Source organism: Pristiophorus japonicus, chromosome 2 (genome assembly GCF_044704955.1).
Source record: "Pristiophorus japonicus isolate sPriJap1 chromosome 2, sPriJap1.hap1, whole genome shotgun sequence".
Lineage (NCBI taxonomy): Eukaryota > Metazoa > Chordata > Chondrichthyes > Pristiophoridae > Pristiophorus > Pristiophorus japonicus.
The window spans coordinates 85,740,430-85,756,600 of NC_091978.1; the positions used below are offsets into that span (position 1 = coordinate 85,740,430).

General features: G+C 42.7%; 1 protein-coding gene across 4 annotated transcripts in view; it reads left to right on the forward strand.

Annotated features, from left to right (window-relative positions):
• The window catches only part of ubap1 (ubiquitin associated protein 1), a 95,432-nt gene that overhangs the window by 50,355 nt on the left and 28,906 nt on the right, over nucleotides 1–16,171 (forward strand). For 3 of the 4 annotated variants that reach the window (XM_070868205.1, XM_070868223.1, XM_070868214.1), the window contains exon 4: nucleotides 14,086–15,009. In XM_070868205.1, coding sequence (XP_070724306.1) covers nucleotides 14,086–15,009 — 924 coding nt within the window. Of the gene's footprint in view, nucleotides 1–13,325; nucleotides 13,476–14,085; nucleotides 15,010–16,171 lie in introns of all 4 variants that reach the window. The other variant, XM_070868230.1, reaches the window with a different exon arrangement.

The following is a 16,171-nucleotide window of genomic DNA, read 5'->3' on the forward strand; positions in this document are numbered from 1 at the left end:
CATGTTCTTCCAAACCCACCCCCTTTACTCATTACCCTTTACCGATTTCTCAGAAAGCTTGGTGCGTATGTGACAAGTGACATCATTGGAGTGGATGAAATGCGGAAGTCATGACGCTGTCACTATTCACTTCATACCGAATAAACCTGTTAACAATCAGTGACCCACACACAATGCCCCATCTATGGTGCGATGGGGGGGCGGGGGTAATGTCAGGTACTTGGGATGGGGGAGCTCTATCCTGTCTGGAGTCAGCAGTCAGAATGGCTCGAATTACACTTTGCAAAGGCTCTGAGAACTTGGGCTGGGTGGTTCTAATTACACATTCCAGAGAAACTGCTGGAAGTGTCTGGTCCCCTTGGAGGATAAATCAACAATCGGGTCATGTGGTCATGGAGAGCCAATCACAGCAATTTACTAGTGCAAATAAGCACGTCCTATTTTAATACAGTCAATAGGTAAGATGAAATAAATAATTTACAGATGGTAGAATTATATATGTTGTGATTTTCTTGTTCCTATTCTCTGGCCCCCCAGAAATCAGTAGGATATTGTTGAAGTAATCTTGTCTTGACATATTTCTCAACCAAACTTCCTGGTGGGTTAAATCAATGTTGACTATATCTGTAAAAGTCTCTGAATAGGTGCTTTGTTTGTCCTTCCTGTGCGCAAACAATAGAGTGAATGAGATGCACTAAATAGGCTTGTGGGGAGAAGAGAAAGGTGAGACATTTTCCAAAGAAATTGTTTATAACTTCAGCTCTGTTTACTTGCAATGGTGGGTTGTAAGCATAAGGAGTTTCATTAAATGTACAGGATCTGTTAAACTAGTTTGAACCTGTTTATATTGAATAAGTATGACTTCAAATGAGATCATCTTTGAATCTGAAAATGACATACAACCCTAAACCTTAAAAATAACAATGCCGTAAAACTCCAGTTAAGGTTAGTGGCATACAAGAAATTAGGTCACCTCACTGTAATTGATTCTCAGTACAGTACATTTGGTAATATACAGTAATGTCTGATGAGAATTACTTTGCCAGCTATCTTTCAAAAAGGAAAACACAAGCATCATACTAATCTTTTCAAAGGTATACGTTCCAGACAGTGGCTACTAAAATGAGAAAAATAATGAGTGACTTACTAAAGATGGATTCATAACACCACAAAAATGCTTAGCATAGGCCCTGTCTTATACTGTCTGCCTCGCCTAAGCCACCGTAGTGGCAGTGTGGCCCTTATCACCAAATCACACCTTGGTCTCTCCAGCTCTTGTATTTTGTCCTTCAAGTATCGTACCATGTCCCACCACTCCCGCCTCCTTTAATACCTCTGTTCTTTCCTGCATCCCCAAGCGCCATCCTGAGTTTCTTACTGAGATATCTTCCCTCCTTTCCACTGAGCAGCTCTTCATCTTTGGTGATTTCAATCTCAATCTCAACTCCCCTGGCCCTCCCTCTGAATTCACTGCCTTCCTATCCTCCCTCATTCTCCCTCCATGTATACCCATATTCACGGTCATCTCCTAGCCCGTGCCATCTCATATGGCCTCTTTTCTTCCAGTCTTGATCACAGAAAAGGCCATCTCTGTTCACTTCCTTGTATCACCCACAACCCCCAACATTCTTCTAACTATATCAATCATTCTATCTGACTGGACCCTATCAAGCCTTCCTCTACTCTCCAAAAACTCCCTACTCAAGAATCATCCTAGAGAGGAATGATACCTCCTGGTTTATTTTCTCCATCAACCATCTCCTTAAACTTCTCCCCCAAGCTCCCTCCACTCTCAACTCCAACAAGTACAAGGAGCTCATGGACTTATTTTTCCAAAGTGATTATCTGCACAAACATTTTCATGTCCTTCTGCGCATGTGCGTGGTTGGACCCGCCCCCTTTTGCCCATGCGCACCCCAACCCATACTGTGCATGCATCCGGCACAGAAGTCCGGCCACAAATGTGCAGTACCCTGCAGTGCAGCGTGGACACACACTTTGTTCAGCTCCGTGGATCAAGGCCCCGGAGAAGCTTGGGGAGAGAGAAGGGGAGTTATGGGGGAGGCGTGTGGGAGGGGTGGGGGGGGGAGAATCGATTGATCGGAGGCCGGGGAGGAGTGGGGTTCGGGGAGATCGCCGGGGAGATGGGGGGGAATCGGAGGGGGTGGAAAGAGGCCAGGAACTTGGTTTCCTCTCCTCGGATACTATTCCCTATTCTTGTTAAAATTACAGTCATCACCTCCCTCAAAAAAACCACCCTTGACCCCTCTGTCCTTACAAGCTACTGGCCCATCCGAAAACTTCCTGTCCTCTCTAAAGCCTTGGATATGTTGTTGCCACCCAAATCTGTGCACCTTTTTCCTGCAACCCCATGCTTAAATCTCTTCAATCAGGTTTCTGCTCCTGCTACAGCACTGGCACTGCCCTAATCAAAGTTACAAATGATATCCTTTGTGACTGTGACCATGGTGCACTAACCCTCCTTGTCCTTCTTGATCTCTGCTGCTCCTCTGTTGTCCAGCTCAGTGGGACTTTGTTTCACTTTTCCTATCCAGTCATAGGCCGAGCATTTCCAGCAATGGCTTCTCTTTCCACGCCAAACTGTTACCGCTGGAGCCCCCAATGACCTATCCTGAGGGGGCACAGCCTCAAAATACAGGGGAGCCAATTTAAAACCGAGTTGAGAAGGAATTTCTTCTCCCAAAGGGTTGTGAATCTGTGGAATTCTCTGCCCAAGAAAGCAGTTGAGGCTAGCTCATTGAATGTATTCAAGTTACAGATAGATAGATTTTTAACCAATAAGGGAATTAAGGGTTACGGGGAGAGGGCGGGTAAGTGGAGCTGAGTCCACTGCCAGATCAGCCATGATCTTATTGAATGGCAGAGCAGGCTCGAGGGGCTAGATGGCCTACTCCTGTTCCTAATTCTTATGTTCTTATGTCCCACTCCTCTTTCTCGTGTACATGCTGTCCTTTGGCAACATAATCCAAAGATAAGGGATCAGGTTCCATAAGTATGCTGATAATACTCATCTCTACCTCTCCATCAATTTGCATGACCCTTCCAGTGCCTCTGTTGTTACACTGCTTGTGCGCTATCCAGTCTTGGATGAGCCACAATTTCTTTCAGTAAAATATTGTGAAGACTGAAGCCATCACCTTCAGCCCCCACCACAAATCTATACCCTCACCACTGATTCCATCCCACTCCCCGGCTACTGTCTCCAGTTGAACCAGCTGTTCACAACTTTGGTGTTCTCTTTGACCTGAGCTGAACTTCCCACTCCATATCCTGTCCGTCACAAAGACCTCTTACCTGCACCTCTGCAATATCCATCTGTTGCTGAAACCTTCATTCATGTCTTTGTCAGCTTTGGATTTTGACTATTCCAATGCACCCCTGGCTGGCCTTAGATCCTTAACCTTCCATAAATTTCATCTAATTTAAAATTTGGTTGCCTGATTCTATTCACATCAAGTCCCTTCATCCGTCACTTGTGCTTGTTTACGTATATTGTCTCTTGGTCAAGGTCCCCCAATGCCTTATTTAAAATTCTCATCCTCGTGTTTAAATCCCTTCATGACCTCGTCCTACCCCAACAGCTTCCAGTCCTGCACACCGCACCCCCGAATTCTCCATTCATACGATTCTGGACTCTTGTGCGTCCCCCACTCTTTTTGCCCCACTATTGGCAGCAGTGCCTTCAGTCATCTAGGCCCTATTCTCTGGAATTCCCTCCCTAAACCACTCCGCCCCTTGACGCCTTTCTCCTTTTAAGACCGTGCTTAAAACCCATCTCTGACCAAGTTTTTAGTCACCCCTCCAAATATCTCTTGGCTGTTTTTTGTTGTCTAATTACGCTTCAATGAAGCACCTTGGGACATTTTCTTCGTCGAAGGTGCTATGCAGACCCAAGTTGTTGTAATTTGCAAATTGCAGCCCACGTAGGTCAGCCATATACTCAGTTTGTGATGGCCAGCCATCAAAACCTATTGCAATATTCACTATACAAGTGCATGTTACTGTATTTAACATCAATCCTGGAATATCTAGAGGTCAGTATTACTCAATTATTCACTAGATAAACTTTCTGAGCCATCAGGAGCATCTGTTTTATTGTTAAGCACTTCAGATGGTAACCTGGCTGGGAATTTGTTAGTTTGAGGATAACCCAGGCTATCTATTGAACTGGTTCACGGGCATGAGACGTAGAAACATAGAAAATAGGTGCAGGAGTAGGCCGTTCGGCCCTTCGGGTCTGCACCACCATTCAATAAGATCATGGCTGATCATTTCCCTCAGTACCCCTTTCCTGCTTTCTCGCCATACCCCTTGATCCCTTTAGCTGTAAAGGCCATATCTAATTCCCTCTTGAATATATCCAATGAACTGGCATCAACAACTCTCTGCAGTAGGGAATTCCACAGGTTAACAGCTCTCTGCATGAAGAAGTTTCTCCTCATCTCAGTCCTAAATGGCCTACTGTCGAAATCTCGACCTCCGATAAATGACTCCGACACCTTCAGCTCCGGCAAAAGTTTCTTTAATTTACTTGCTAGCAAGGGAAAGGTCACACTCAGTCAATGGCTAAGTGAACACCTCCGAAATGGTACAGTTTCACGAGATATTTATACAGTAAAACCCAAGTTATGGCCTCTCCCTGTGTATTGGCTCTGTCTCGCAGTCAGTGAATACGTATAAAGAGTTAATTACTACATCCTTGTCCTGACATGGTTTCCAGATATTTCCTTTTGTCAGGGTTATTAGTTGGCCAGCTGGCTATTACTCGATGAGAGTGTGGTAATGAGCTATTACCTGCCTTGCATTGTGTCAGGATTGTCCAGTTTCCTAGTCAGTTATCTTTTTGCATCAAATGGATGAGATAATGAGATAATACAAGAGATAATGGCTGGTGGTTTGAGTACTTCGAAAAGGGTGGGGTGGCATGGAACTGGGGTGGTATAGACAATAGGAGAGCACCATGGTGGGGGGGGTACTTTTCTCAGCAGGACTTGCCTCCTAGCTGTCTGATGGCTATCAGCCCTTTCAAGCCAGGTTTAGCTGTTTATGCAAGCCAGCTGTTTATGCAAGCCGACTGCTTTATGCAGAAATTTCTGGAAGGACCAGGACTCCATTTTGTTATATATTAAAAAGGGCACAAAAATACCGTGTGGTATCAGCTTAGTTAAAAATACATTTCCACATTCCCCCATTTTGTCCTTCACAAGGACAACTTAATCCATTCTGATCTTGTACAGTCTCTCTATTTCCATTTCCACACAAGAGCCTTCAGCAGTTGTTGCTACCATAACTCTAGCCGTGGTCTCGGTAGGTAACATGGTTTTTCCCACCCTGGCACAGCAACACTTAGCGACGACAAATAATAGCTATAGGGCGAAGACTATCAGCAGGAATATGATCAAACCCTGTACCACAGATCTCCCTAGGGATCCCAACCATCCCGATGCCCAACCCCACAAGGTGATACCGTCCTGGCCAACTGTCTGTTTATACTCTATTACCTTTTTCCTAATGTATTCAGCTAGACTTTCGATTTCTTCTGATTTATCTGGGATATACGTACAGCATTCTCCACCTATTAATGCGGATGTCCCTCCTTCCTTGGCTTGGAGATAATCTCAGGCCATACGATTTTGGAGAGCCACTGTTCGAATAGCTACCATTTCATCATTCACCCCTTCAAAGGCTTGGGAAGTCGAGTTGGCTACTGATTCGACTAAGTTAGCCAGTTCCCGTAACTGGCATTTGGTTGATGCTATTCCAGAGGGTGGCACCATTACCTTGAATATTCCATGTCAAATCCCGTTTAAATCTATGACTTCCATAGGCATCCCTTAGAGTCTTTATTGATTTGATAAAGGGTACCACATATCCTAAGTAACAGGACCCTGTCCAGTTGGCTGGTAACCATGGGTAGGCTTTATGGCCACAAATAAAGTAGGTGCACTTATAGGACGTCAGCTCCTGGTCCTTTCTCGCCATCCATACTTGAGTGGTTTCATCTTCCCACCCTTCACCTGGGGCTTTGTTATGGACCATTGTCCAGCCAACGGTTGCTATCTTTCTCCCATCAGTGGGATTAGTTGTGGCTTGCCATTTAGTCATTTGGGAACACTTGCTGCATCCCATTTCTGGTCCTTTAGTCTCATTACTCACTAGGCATATTATACCTTCAGGATTTCCTATTCTGGGAGTAATGCTTAGGAAGGGTGGCTGTCGGTTATTATCATAATTGGGCTGGTACCATCCCTGGAAGGCTGTAAGTTTATACCCTGCTGACCTCCATTCTGTTTGCTCCTTCGTTTCTGACACCTTGGTTAGGTTTGTCCTATTTTGCACTATCAACCATTCTACCATTTCTGATTCGTTAAAGGGGACAGATCTCAAGGGAATACCCCCTTTGGAGTGGACAGGTACATGGGAACATATCCAACAACTCGATAAGTTTCTTTCTTGAGCATATTTATGACTCAGTGCCATAAATACGTTTACTTGCAGTTCCCTTCGGTGGCGTGTCTGTACCCCTGGTATAATCAATAATGCAAAGTAAAAATCTGTCAAGCCCAGCACCATCAGTCCCCATAGTCCGTACAGTTCCTTATTCAGTCTTCCTTTTTCTGTTCCTCTGGTTCCTTCTTCCCTTCCTCCTGGTTGGGTGCCCTTTTGCAATGGGACGCATGGATCCATGTTGGTCTTTCCTTTACCTTGATTGCAGTATTAGTCGCCAGCAAGACCTGGTATGGTCCTTCAAATCTTGGCTGTAGACTGCTCTTCTTTTAAAAATCTTGATGTAAATGAATTCCCCTGGCTCCAGGTTATGACGCTTCCCTTCCGCTGACTCGACTTGAGCTTCCTTTACCTGTGAATGAAAGCTGGAAATACATTTGGTTAGTGCAATACAATAATTCAACATATTTTCCTCCATTTTGTGGATGTCCATTTGTTTTGCAGTAAATGGTGCTGTAAAAGGTAGTCGTTGGGGTCGTCCCATAACTATCTCATGCGGTGACGGGCCTGTTGTTCTGTTGGTTGCAGATCGCATTACCATCAAAGCTAAGGGCAGCATTTCTGTCCAGTGTCATTGCATAGTTTTGCCAGCTTATTTTTAAGCATTCCATTATATCTTTCAACAAATCCAGCTGATTGTGGATGATAACTGCAATGGAAACGTTAATTAATCTGTAAAGCTTTACACATTTCCCTTATAACAGTTCCCGTGAAATGTGACCCGTTATCACTAGAAAGCTTAGCAGGGATTCCGAAGCGCGGTACGATTTCTTTTAACAAACATTTAGCAACAGTAGTGGCATCGGCCTTTTTACATGGAAAGGCTTCAATCCATCTAGAGAACACATCTACAATAACTAATACATACTTGAATCCCATACACATAGGTAATTCAATAAAATCCATTTGTAAATGTACAAAAAGCCCGACTGGATTTGGGTGGGAGGCAGATTCTACTTTTTCCGTCTTACCCGGATTCATTGTCTGACAGGTAACACAATTTTCACAGATTTGTTTTGCAATTGCCGAAATACCTGATGCATACCAAGTTGCCAAAATATAATCTGCCATTCCCCCTTTGCCTGCATGTGTGAATGTATGAACACATCGGGCAATCCATGGAAGTAAGGATTTGGGTGCCACCACGCGGCCGTCGTGGTGAACCCATATTCCTTCTGGATTTTTATAACATTGATCCTTCGTCCAGGTCACCACCTCCTTCGTACTGGCCTGTGTCTGAAAGGTCAGCACGTCATTAATAGTGGGTGGCGGGTCTGAGCAATTATAAGGTTTGGATTTGATAACCGTTCGACTTCATATTTAGTGGTTCTTGCAGAGGTTAGGTGTTGGGTGGCACATTTAGTAAGTAAAATCTCGACAGTGTGGGATGTATAGAATGGTCGGATGATTTAGAGTTATTGTCTGAGCCTGTTGTATAGCATAATAAGCTGCTGCCAGCGAAGGAAGACATCCTGGAAGTCCGCGTGATAATGGGTCTAGTTGGGTACTGAAATACGCTACCGGTCACTGCCTGTCCCCATGTAACTGAGTCAAAACAGATTGTGCAAAACCCAATTTTGTGATGCACAAATAAGTTGAATAGCTTACTGTAATCTGGTAATCCCAAGGCTGGTGCTGAAGTGAGGGACTGCTTAAGACTTTGGAAAGCATTCCGGGATACTTCATTCCAAATCCTTCTTTAAGCATTGTGAGAATATAGTAGATTCATTCACAGCTCGTGGGTCATGGACAAACCTCCATTTGTCACTATTGGGCTTCTGAACTGGACGAATCTGTGTGTTACACTGACTTCTCATTTATGCTTATCGTGATTCACAGATCACAGAATGTAAAGTACTTGGGTTTGGAAGCCTTTTAATAAAATTATAAAACAAGATTTTTCCAATACACCCAAAATGTTGATCAAGGAGATCACCTGAAATATCTCAAAATCCCAATTCAAATATTGTACTGCCACTCTTTATCTAAAAAAAAAATCCTCTTACTGAGCTAGAAGCTTTCGCGTCAAGATTTTACACCAAGGACAATGGGAGTGTACTCCCGCAGCCTGCACCTCGAGAGACCCAGAAAGACTTTAAAAAAAAAAGCATTACAACTTCACAAGGCATTACAACTTCCCTTCCCCGTTCTTTACCTTACTCCTAGACTAAATTTATGTCTTTCATACCAATATAATCCATGATTGCGTGTCTTCTTTCGACAAGTAAGTGAGTGTGTCAAATAAATTCTCTTTTTTTTTTTAACCACCGGGACCATGTCTCAACAAACCTAACCTTTGTGCATTTCCTAGCTCCGTAACTTCTCATCCGAATAAATCCACACCTGCGTTTCTAACTTAAAATGTTTTAAACTTCCCACATACAGGACAACACTCTGAAGGGTTAAAAATCTTCACTCTGTTTGAAAAAGTGGGTGGAGCTAAAACAAACGGGCAGCTCCACATCCTTTCCAAACAGGTTTCTAGACACATGAAAAAAACACAGAAGCACTCTCATTCAAAGACAAGACATTCACAAAAGTGTCTCTCCATTCAATAAAGCTATTTTTTTTGGCTAGCTTTATTTTTTTTTGAATCGATAAGTCACTATCCGGTTCTCTTTTTGTTTTACATTTGTTTTACTTCCTCTGTTAATTTTACATGGGCTTGAAGAATCGGAACCCAGGCCTTTTCTATTACTTTCCTTTTTTTTTCCCCTTCTACCTGGATCTCTGTTTATAAGACACTCCTCTGGACATGTTATTCTCTCTAAATTAAATGAACCATCGGGTGGAAATGGCCTGTTTTCACCCTTGGTCCACTTTACCCTTTTTTCTTTGTTCAGTTGAAGACTGACCACAATTCTGGAGCATGACATAGGCTGGTGTGCCTTTTGTGGTGTTTTAACTTGCTCCAGCATCCATTCTGAATGATTAAGATTTTCCACAGTTTCTGATCTCTCAATCCTTTCGGCCAACCGAATTCTCTACGCCCACTTCTTCTGGCCGTTACGTGGCCTGAAAAGGCTCTTAATTTGGGCTCAGTCTGGATGTGTGAGATATGTTGGCACGAACCAACTGTAGTTGATCAATCAGGTTCTGTTTCTTTTCTTAATCAATCCTTGTTTTTCCCGTTTCTCTAATTGCAATGTCGCACAAAGGTATTGCACACAACAGTATAACAAGGACAGCTAGGACAAACAACATTCACGCGAGTATACAAATCATAACCTTAAACTCTATCTAAACAAATAATCAATTTTCAGTCTGCGTTGTACGCCACTACAGACAGAGTCCTTAACCTATCCTAATAAAACTTACAAAACTTATAAAACTTATGGTTCCATTACCCTAACTCTTATCACATAAGAACCTTCGATCGATTAGCGTTTTTTTTTTCTAATCTTATCACATAAGAACCTTTTAAGAACCTTTTTTTTTCCCCCCTAATAGCGCTGTTTCTACCTTACTTACTGAAACCTTCCCCGGGCTGTTTCGAGATTTTTCCAGAACCAGTTCTCTTCTGCTTGCGAGCTGAGAAAGAAAGGGTTATAAAAAATAACTTTAGCTTTTAAATGTCGAGTCTCGTAGATTGCAGTACCTCCCCTGTGGACAACAGATTACATATGCGATTCAACAGTGAAGAAACCTCTTGTGAGCAAAAGGCTCACCTTGTTTTGGCCACTGAAGCCTTTCACTGGAGAGGCACTATGCCTGTATCCGTTTTACTCACAGGGCAGAGAGTATGCATCTCGGTGGAACCTCCAAGAAGTAACTGTCGAAATCTCGACCTCCGATAAATGACTCCGACACCTTCAGCTCCGGCAAAAGTTTCTTTAATTTACTTGCTAGCAAGGGAAAGGTCACACTCAGTCAATGGTTAAGTGAACACCTCCGAAATGGTACAGTTTCACAAGATATTTATACAGTAAAACCCAAGTTATGGCCTCTCCCTGTGTATTGGCTCTGTCTCGCAGTCAGTGAATACAGATAAAGAGTTAATTACTACATCCTTGTCCTGACATGGTTTCCAGATATTTCCTTTTGTCAGGGTTATTAGTTGGCCAGCCGGCCATTATTCGATGAGAGTGTGGTAATGAGCTATTACCTGCCTTGCATTGTGTCAGGATTGTCCAGTTTCCTAGTCAGTTATCTTTTTGCATCAAATGGATGAGGTCTCTACAAGAGATAATGGCTGGTGGTTTGAGTACTTCGAAAAGGGTGGAGTGGCATGGAATTGGTGTCGTATAGACAATAGGAGAGCACCATTGGGGGGGGGGGGTTGGGTACTTGTCTCAGCAGGACTTGCCTCCTAGCTGTCTGGTGGCTATCAGCCCTTTCAAGCCAGGTTTAGCTGTTTATGCAAGCCGACTGCTTTATGCAGAAATTTCTGGAAGGACCAGGACTCCATTTTGTTATATATTAAAAAGGGCACAAAAATACCGTGTGGTATCAGCTTAGATAAAAATACATTTCCACATTACCCCTTATCCTAAGACTGTGTCCCCTAGTTCTGGACTTCCCCAACATCGGGAACATTCTTCCCGCATCTAACCTGTCCCGTCCCGTCAGAATCGTATAAATTTCTGTGAGATCCCCTCTCATCCTTCTAAACGCCAGTTGATCCAGTGTCTCATATGTCAGTCCAGCCATCCCAGGAATCAGTCTGGTGAACCTTCGCTGCACTCCCTCAATAGCAAGAACGTCCTTCCTCAGATTAGGAGACAATATTCCAGGTGAGGCCTCAATAAAGCCCTGCACAACTGCAGTAAGACCTCCCTGCTCCTATACTCAAATCCCCTAGCTATGAAGGCCAACATACCATTTGCCTTTTTACATACCATTTGCCTAGCATTCAAACTACTGGGCTGACATATCTTTGAGCAGGATGTTCACATCATATCTGTCCATATCTGAAAGGATAAGTTAATGGTTTGGGTAGAGACCCAAGGGTAGGTTGATGGTTTAGATAGACATTTCTTCAACTGGAAAGAAATGGTAGATAAGCTGCTATATAGAACTGACCAAAACTGTGATAATCACTAGTCAAATTTGTTAATTAGTACAAAATAGCATCTTAATAGGTTAATAGTCTAGAAATGGATTTGTTTTAAATAGTAAAGAGGTGAAAAGAGCTTGATGGTAGTCATCTTGTTCATGCTGTGAGAAGAGAAAAAATGGATTAAAGCAGTTCAAAACTCAGAGGCCAAAGTGGAATGTTAACTTGCAGAGCTTTTAACATTCCAAAGCTGTCTCTGGTAACTCGCTTCCAAATACCTCGCCACTTCCACTTCTCTCTCCACCTTTCAAAGTCATCTCCAAACCCGTTTTGACCTCTTAATCTGTTGCTTCATGCCTTAATGTACATCCTTTACCCTCTGTAAAGCACCTTGGGCATTATTTATATTAAGTTGAACTCGTTGGAACATGGGAGACTGTGGCACTGTCCAAATTAGCTTTCTTTTATTGATAGGATAAACTTTAAAAAAAGCATGAAACCAACATTCAGATGAATTTGAAATGAGTTTATATCACAATTTTAAAAAATTCTTTAGATGCTTGCACCTTGCATCTTTCACTGTCCATTCCATGATTGAGCTATCCACTAGGATCTACATAAAAGCAGCGTGGATCATTTTCACCCTCTTGGAATTTTATTTCTTCTAATTCTGCCTCAGTTTTTGTGGGAAAGTACCTCTTCTTCGGTACGTATCCTGATGTCTTGAACTCACCATGTGGCCAATCGTGGTTACAAGCCCTAACCTTCCATTTCATATCATTGTGCTTTAATATGCATTACAAAGATACCTGACAGGAACTATTTTTATACTTTCTTGGTCTGTCTTCACTCCCCCAATTTTGTTCCTCATTTCCTCGCTGCCTTTGCCTTTGCCTGTAGTTGCTAACTTATACTGTGGTGCAGTTCCCTAGACACTGACGAGTATCCAGTACCCTTCCAAATTGTCTTTCTTTCTGTGGGCCTGTACAGTGAATATCAGGCTGTTTTGATTATGAACGGTATTTACGCTATGACCCAGGAAACTACAACCCAAATGAGTCTTGACACAGACCTGGAATAAAAACTGGGACCGTTCTGAACTCTCTTGCATGATACCATTATGCATTTGTCCACTGAGAATTCAGAGAAGTCATTTTGTTGTATCTCTTGTACTGTGTTCACCAGTCACTAACTGCAGCATTAGTAAGCACCAGGAAAAGTATGTTGCTGGAAATTGACTTTGTGCATTATAGATGCTTAATGGCAATCCACCCACTCGTGTAGCACAGGTAAAAATTCACTTATTTGCACTCATTGAACTTTGTCGTCATGACCAATACCTACCAGTGTTCAATCAGTGTAAAATTCTCCCATCCTGCACTACACCCCTGACAAGCTAAGACTGTCATAACTTTCACTTTTGTGAAAGCTTCTATATTTATCCCAGTTGAGATTCTGATTTTCCAGGTTTTTTCCATCTAGGAGATGACATTATAACTGCCACGCCACTTTATAGAGAGTTCAAATATTACAATCTCGTTTCAGTATAATAATTGGACAGTAAGTAGTTCGAGTACCACTAACCTCAATGATGTAATTTCATAACAGGGAAACTCCATGGAGGCAAAATTGGGTGCCTTTGCGCATCCCGTAAGCTCCCCCAGGAGGTGCTAACAGGGCACAAATGGCTTTGTGACTAGGCACGGCGATAACATCAACTCCTGACATATTCGGCAGGAGTTTTGCGGTTATGGCGATTACGGCTACGGCCCTGATCTCCTTCTCCTTCTCCCGGAAATAGTGACATCATTGTTGTGCACATCGCCCCGGTAGACCTGAAATTGCCTTCCATCCCCTGCAACAGCAATGGCACAAACACCGACGGCTGCAGGAAGCGTGCATTGGGCAGCGGGCTACTTCGGGAGCGATACTTAAAAGCGAGATGGCCCAGGTAAGTTTTTTTTTTAAACTTTTCTTTTTTTTTGTTTCTTCCAGCTTTTTTGCAGGTTTCTGCCTGCGATCGATCAGGTCCAGGTAAGTTGTTTTTATTTTGCAGAGCCTACAGCGATAGCCCTTCCCTTTTAAGGGAAGGAAGGAGCTTTTCAGAGCGGCAGCTCTGCACGGCCTTGTGTGCAGTGCTGCTGAACTCACCGTCCGCCTGCTTCCGATTGCGCTCCAAGAAGGAAGTGGAGCGCACCATTTCCTTCTTGGAGCGCAAACGACAAATTCTTTTTAAAGTTTGAAATTGTGAGTGTCTGGCGCTAACTTTTCAAACTTTTAAAAGTTCGCGCCTCAAACAGGGCGATAGTGAATTTCTCTCCCCACATGTCTTAAAGTAACTTTTGAAAAAATTTAGTTTTTGTGTTTATTGCAAGAAATGTGACTGCTAATTTATTGAAAGTAATTTTTCTGCTCTTTTACATAATGTTTCATTTACTTTTCCTATATAATTTTATTAAACATGGAATCTTGGGGAGATTAATGAAAAGTTTGTTAGCCGTGTTTCTCTCAAACTATTCTTAAACTTTAATAGTAAAATGTGATGTTTCTTTTTCTTTTAGTTCGATTTCTCTTTAGAGAAGAGGACGATAAAATGGGCTGAAGAAATAAAACAAATTAAAGCTGCACAAGAAGCAGCCAGTTTAAACTGGAAAGCTTCTTCAGTGACTGCTGAATCTGAGGCATTCTCGGAGAAAACAAGTAGACAACATTCTTCAGCATTTCCACTGACTATTAACCCTATACTTGCCAGTCTAAGGCACAACAACATTCTAACCCCAATGCCAGCTAACAGCAATGCTGTAAAACAAAAAGACCCAAGTCCCCCTTACACAACTAAACTCAATCTTGCAGACTTTGAAAGTGAAGAGGATCCTTTTGATAAACTGGAGTTGAAAACACTAAATGATAAAGAGGAACTCAAAAATATTCTTGAAGTTCAGGCGAGTTCACGACCAATGATCATTCCACAATTGGATAATGGCCTGGATGTGCAGATTGTGGGACCCACAGATGCATTACCAAGCCCAGAAGTGCAGGCCTCAACAGAGGAGGCTACCTCAGACTTCAAATTTCTTCACAAGCCAAATGGCCTCGTAAATTTGCCACAGTTGGAGAACTGTGAAAAAGTGCTCTTTTCTGCCAAAGTATCTCTCCCACCTGCTTCATCTGTTAGCAATATCAAATCTCTGTCCTTTCCTAAACTGGATTCTGATGAGAGCGAGAAGACTGCTAAGCTCATTGGCACTTTCCACAGCACAAGCCTACCCAATGGCACGTTGTATAGTTCAGTAAAGAACTGCGAGCGGTACAAAGTTAGTGGTTTGAATGGACATAACTTCCCTGTTACATCCATGCGTTCCTCTTCAAGTTTTGACCTTCGGATTGATAACACCACAACAGCGTTGTCTTCTTCCAGGTCAGATGTTTCACCAGTTATGTCAACAACTGGAACAGAGAACTCATTTCAAAAAGCAGCGAAGCTGGTAAGATTCAAATTAACTTTTAAAATTTTGGTTGCAGATTCCTCAAACTAATTCTTACGGTTGTTCAAGTATTTAATAACTTGTGGGGAAAGATTTTTATTGTATCCTGTTGTATAGGTCACACAGATTATATAGCCACTGCAGTGAAATTTAAGTTGACTGAATCAGTTACAAATATTTGAGTTGAGTTTACTTAGCCCTTTCAGAGTAGTTTGACTATGGCCTATTCACTCCCACTGCCAGTTCCTTGTCAGCAGAAGGTGCATTCCTCCAGTCAGCAGAAACTTCTAGTGCATTCACCAGAAAGTTGGTATTTGTGACTCTGGAGTGAACTTTTGCACTAACATCCTACTGTACAAATCGCTATTTATTTGGTTGTGTATGTGTATATGCATATACAGCTGCTGTCTACAGTCGTCCTGCTCTCCAACCTCATGCATGCATGTGTTTACATAGAATTTACAGCACAGAAACAAGCCATTCGGCCAACTGGCCTGTGCCAGTGTTATGTAGTATTATCCATAATTATGACATGTTGAAACTTACAATCAGTATGACGTTGACGCCCTCTGTCAAGGACTGTCCATTTGACCACACTTTTGTGCTGTCCTTGAATTCTATTCCCCCATTTCATAAGTCCACATGATTGGGGCAGATGGGTCATCTGGGCATCACGCTTCAGGCTGTGGTAAAGGCTACATCAGGCCCTTTTAAAGAGCTTAATAAGTGAGCTCACTGAGATAGTAAGTTGGGTGGCTTCTCTGAATTTAGGAGCCCATTCTGTCACCCAAAGGATTTTGTTCAACTGACACACAGTGTTTTGCCTTGGGCTTCCTAGTAGCTGAATGACAAGATATTACAGGTGCCCTTTGATGGGAAGAGCCACTTTGGCGAGCCAAATGGGTGATTATGCTTCTGAAAATGAACAGAGAATGGACACATTGCTTCTATAGTTAGTAAAGGAATATTCTTAGGATGGGTATGCACAATTATCAGATGACATAGTTAGGCTACTCAGTTGTAGTGAACATGGGAATCCCAGTTTTTTCTGAGGACCTCTAACTTGAATCCTCAGAGATTCCTTTAATTTCAGATGACCTGTATACAACCCTACAACACTCTGAAAACTCTCCGTTCCTCCAACTCTGGCATCTTGTGTGTC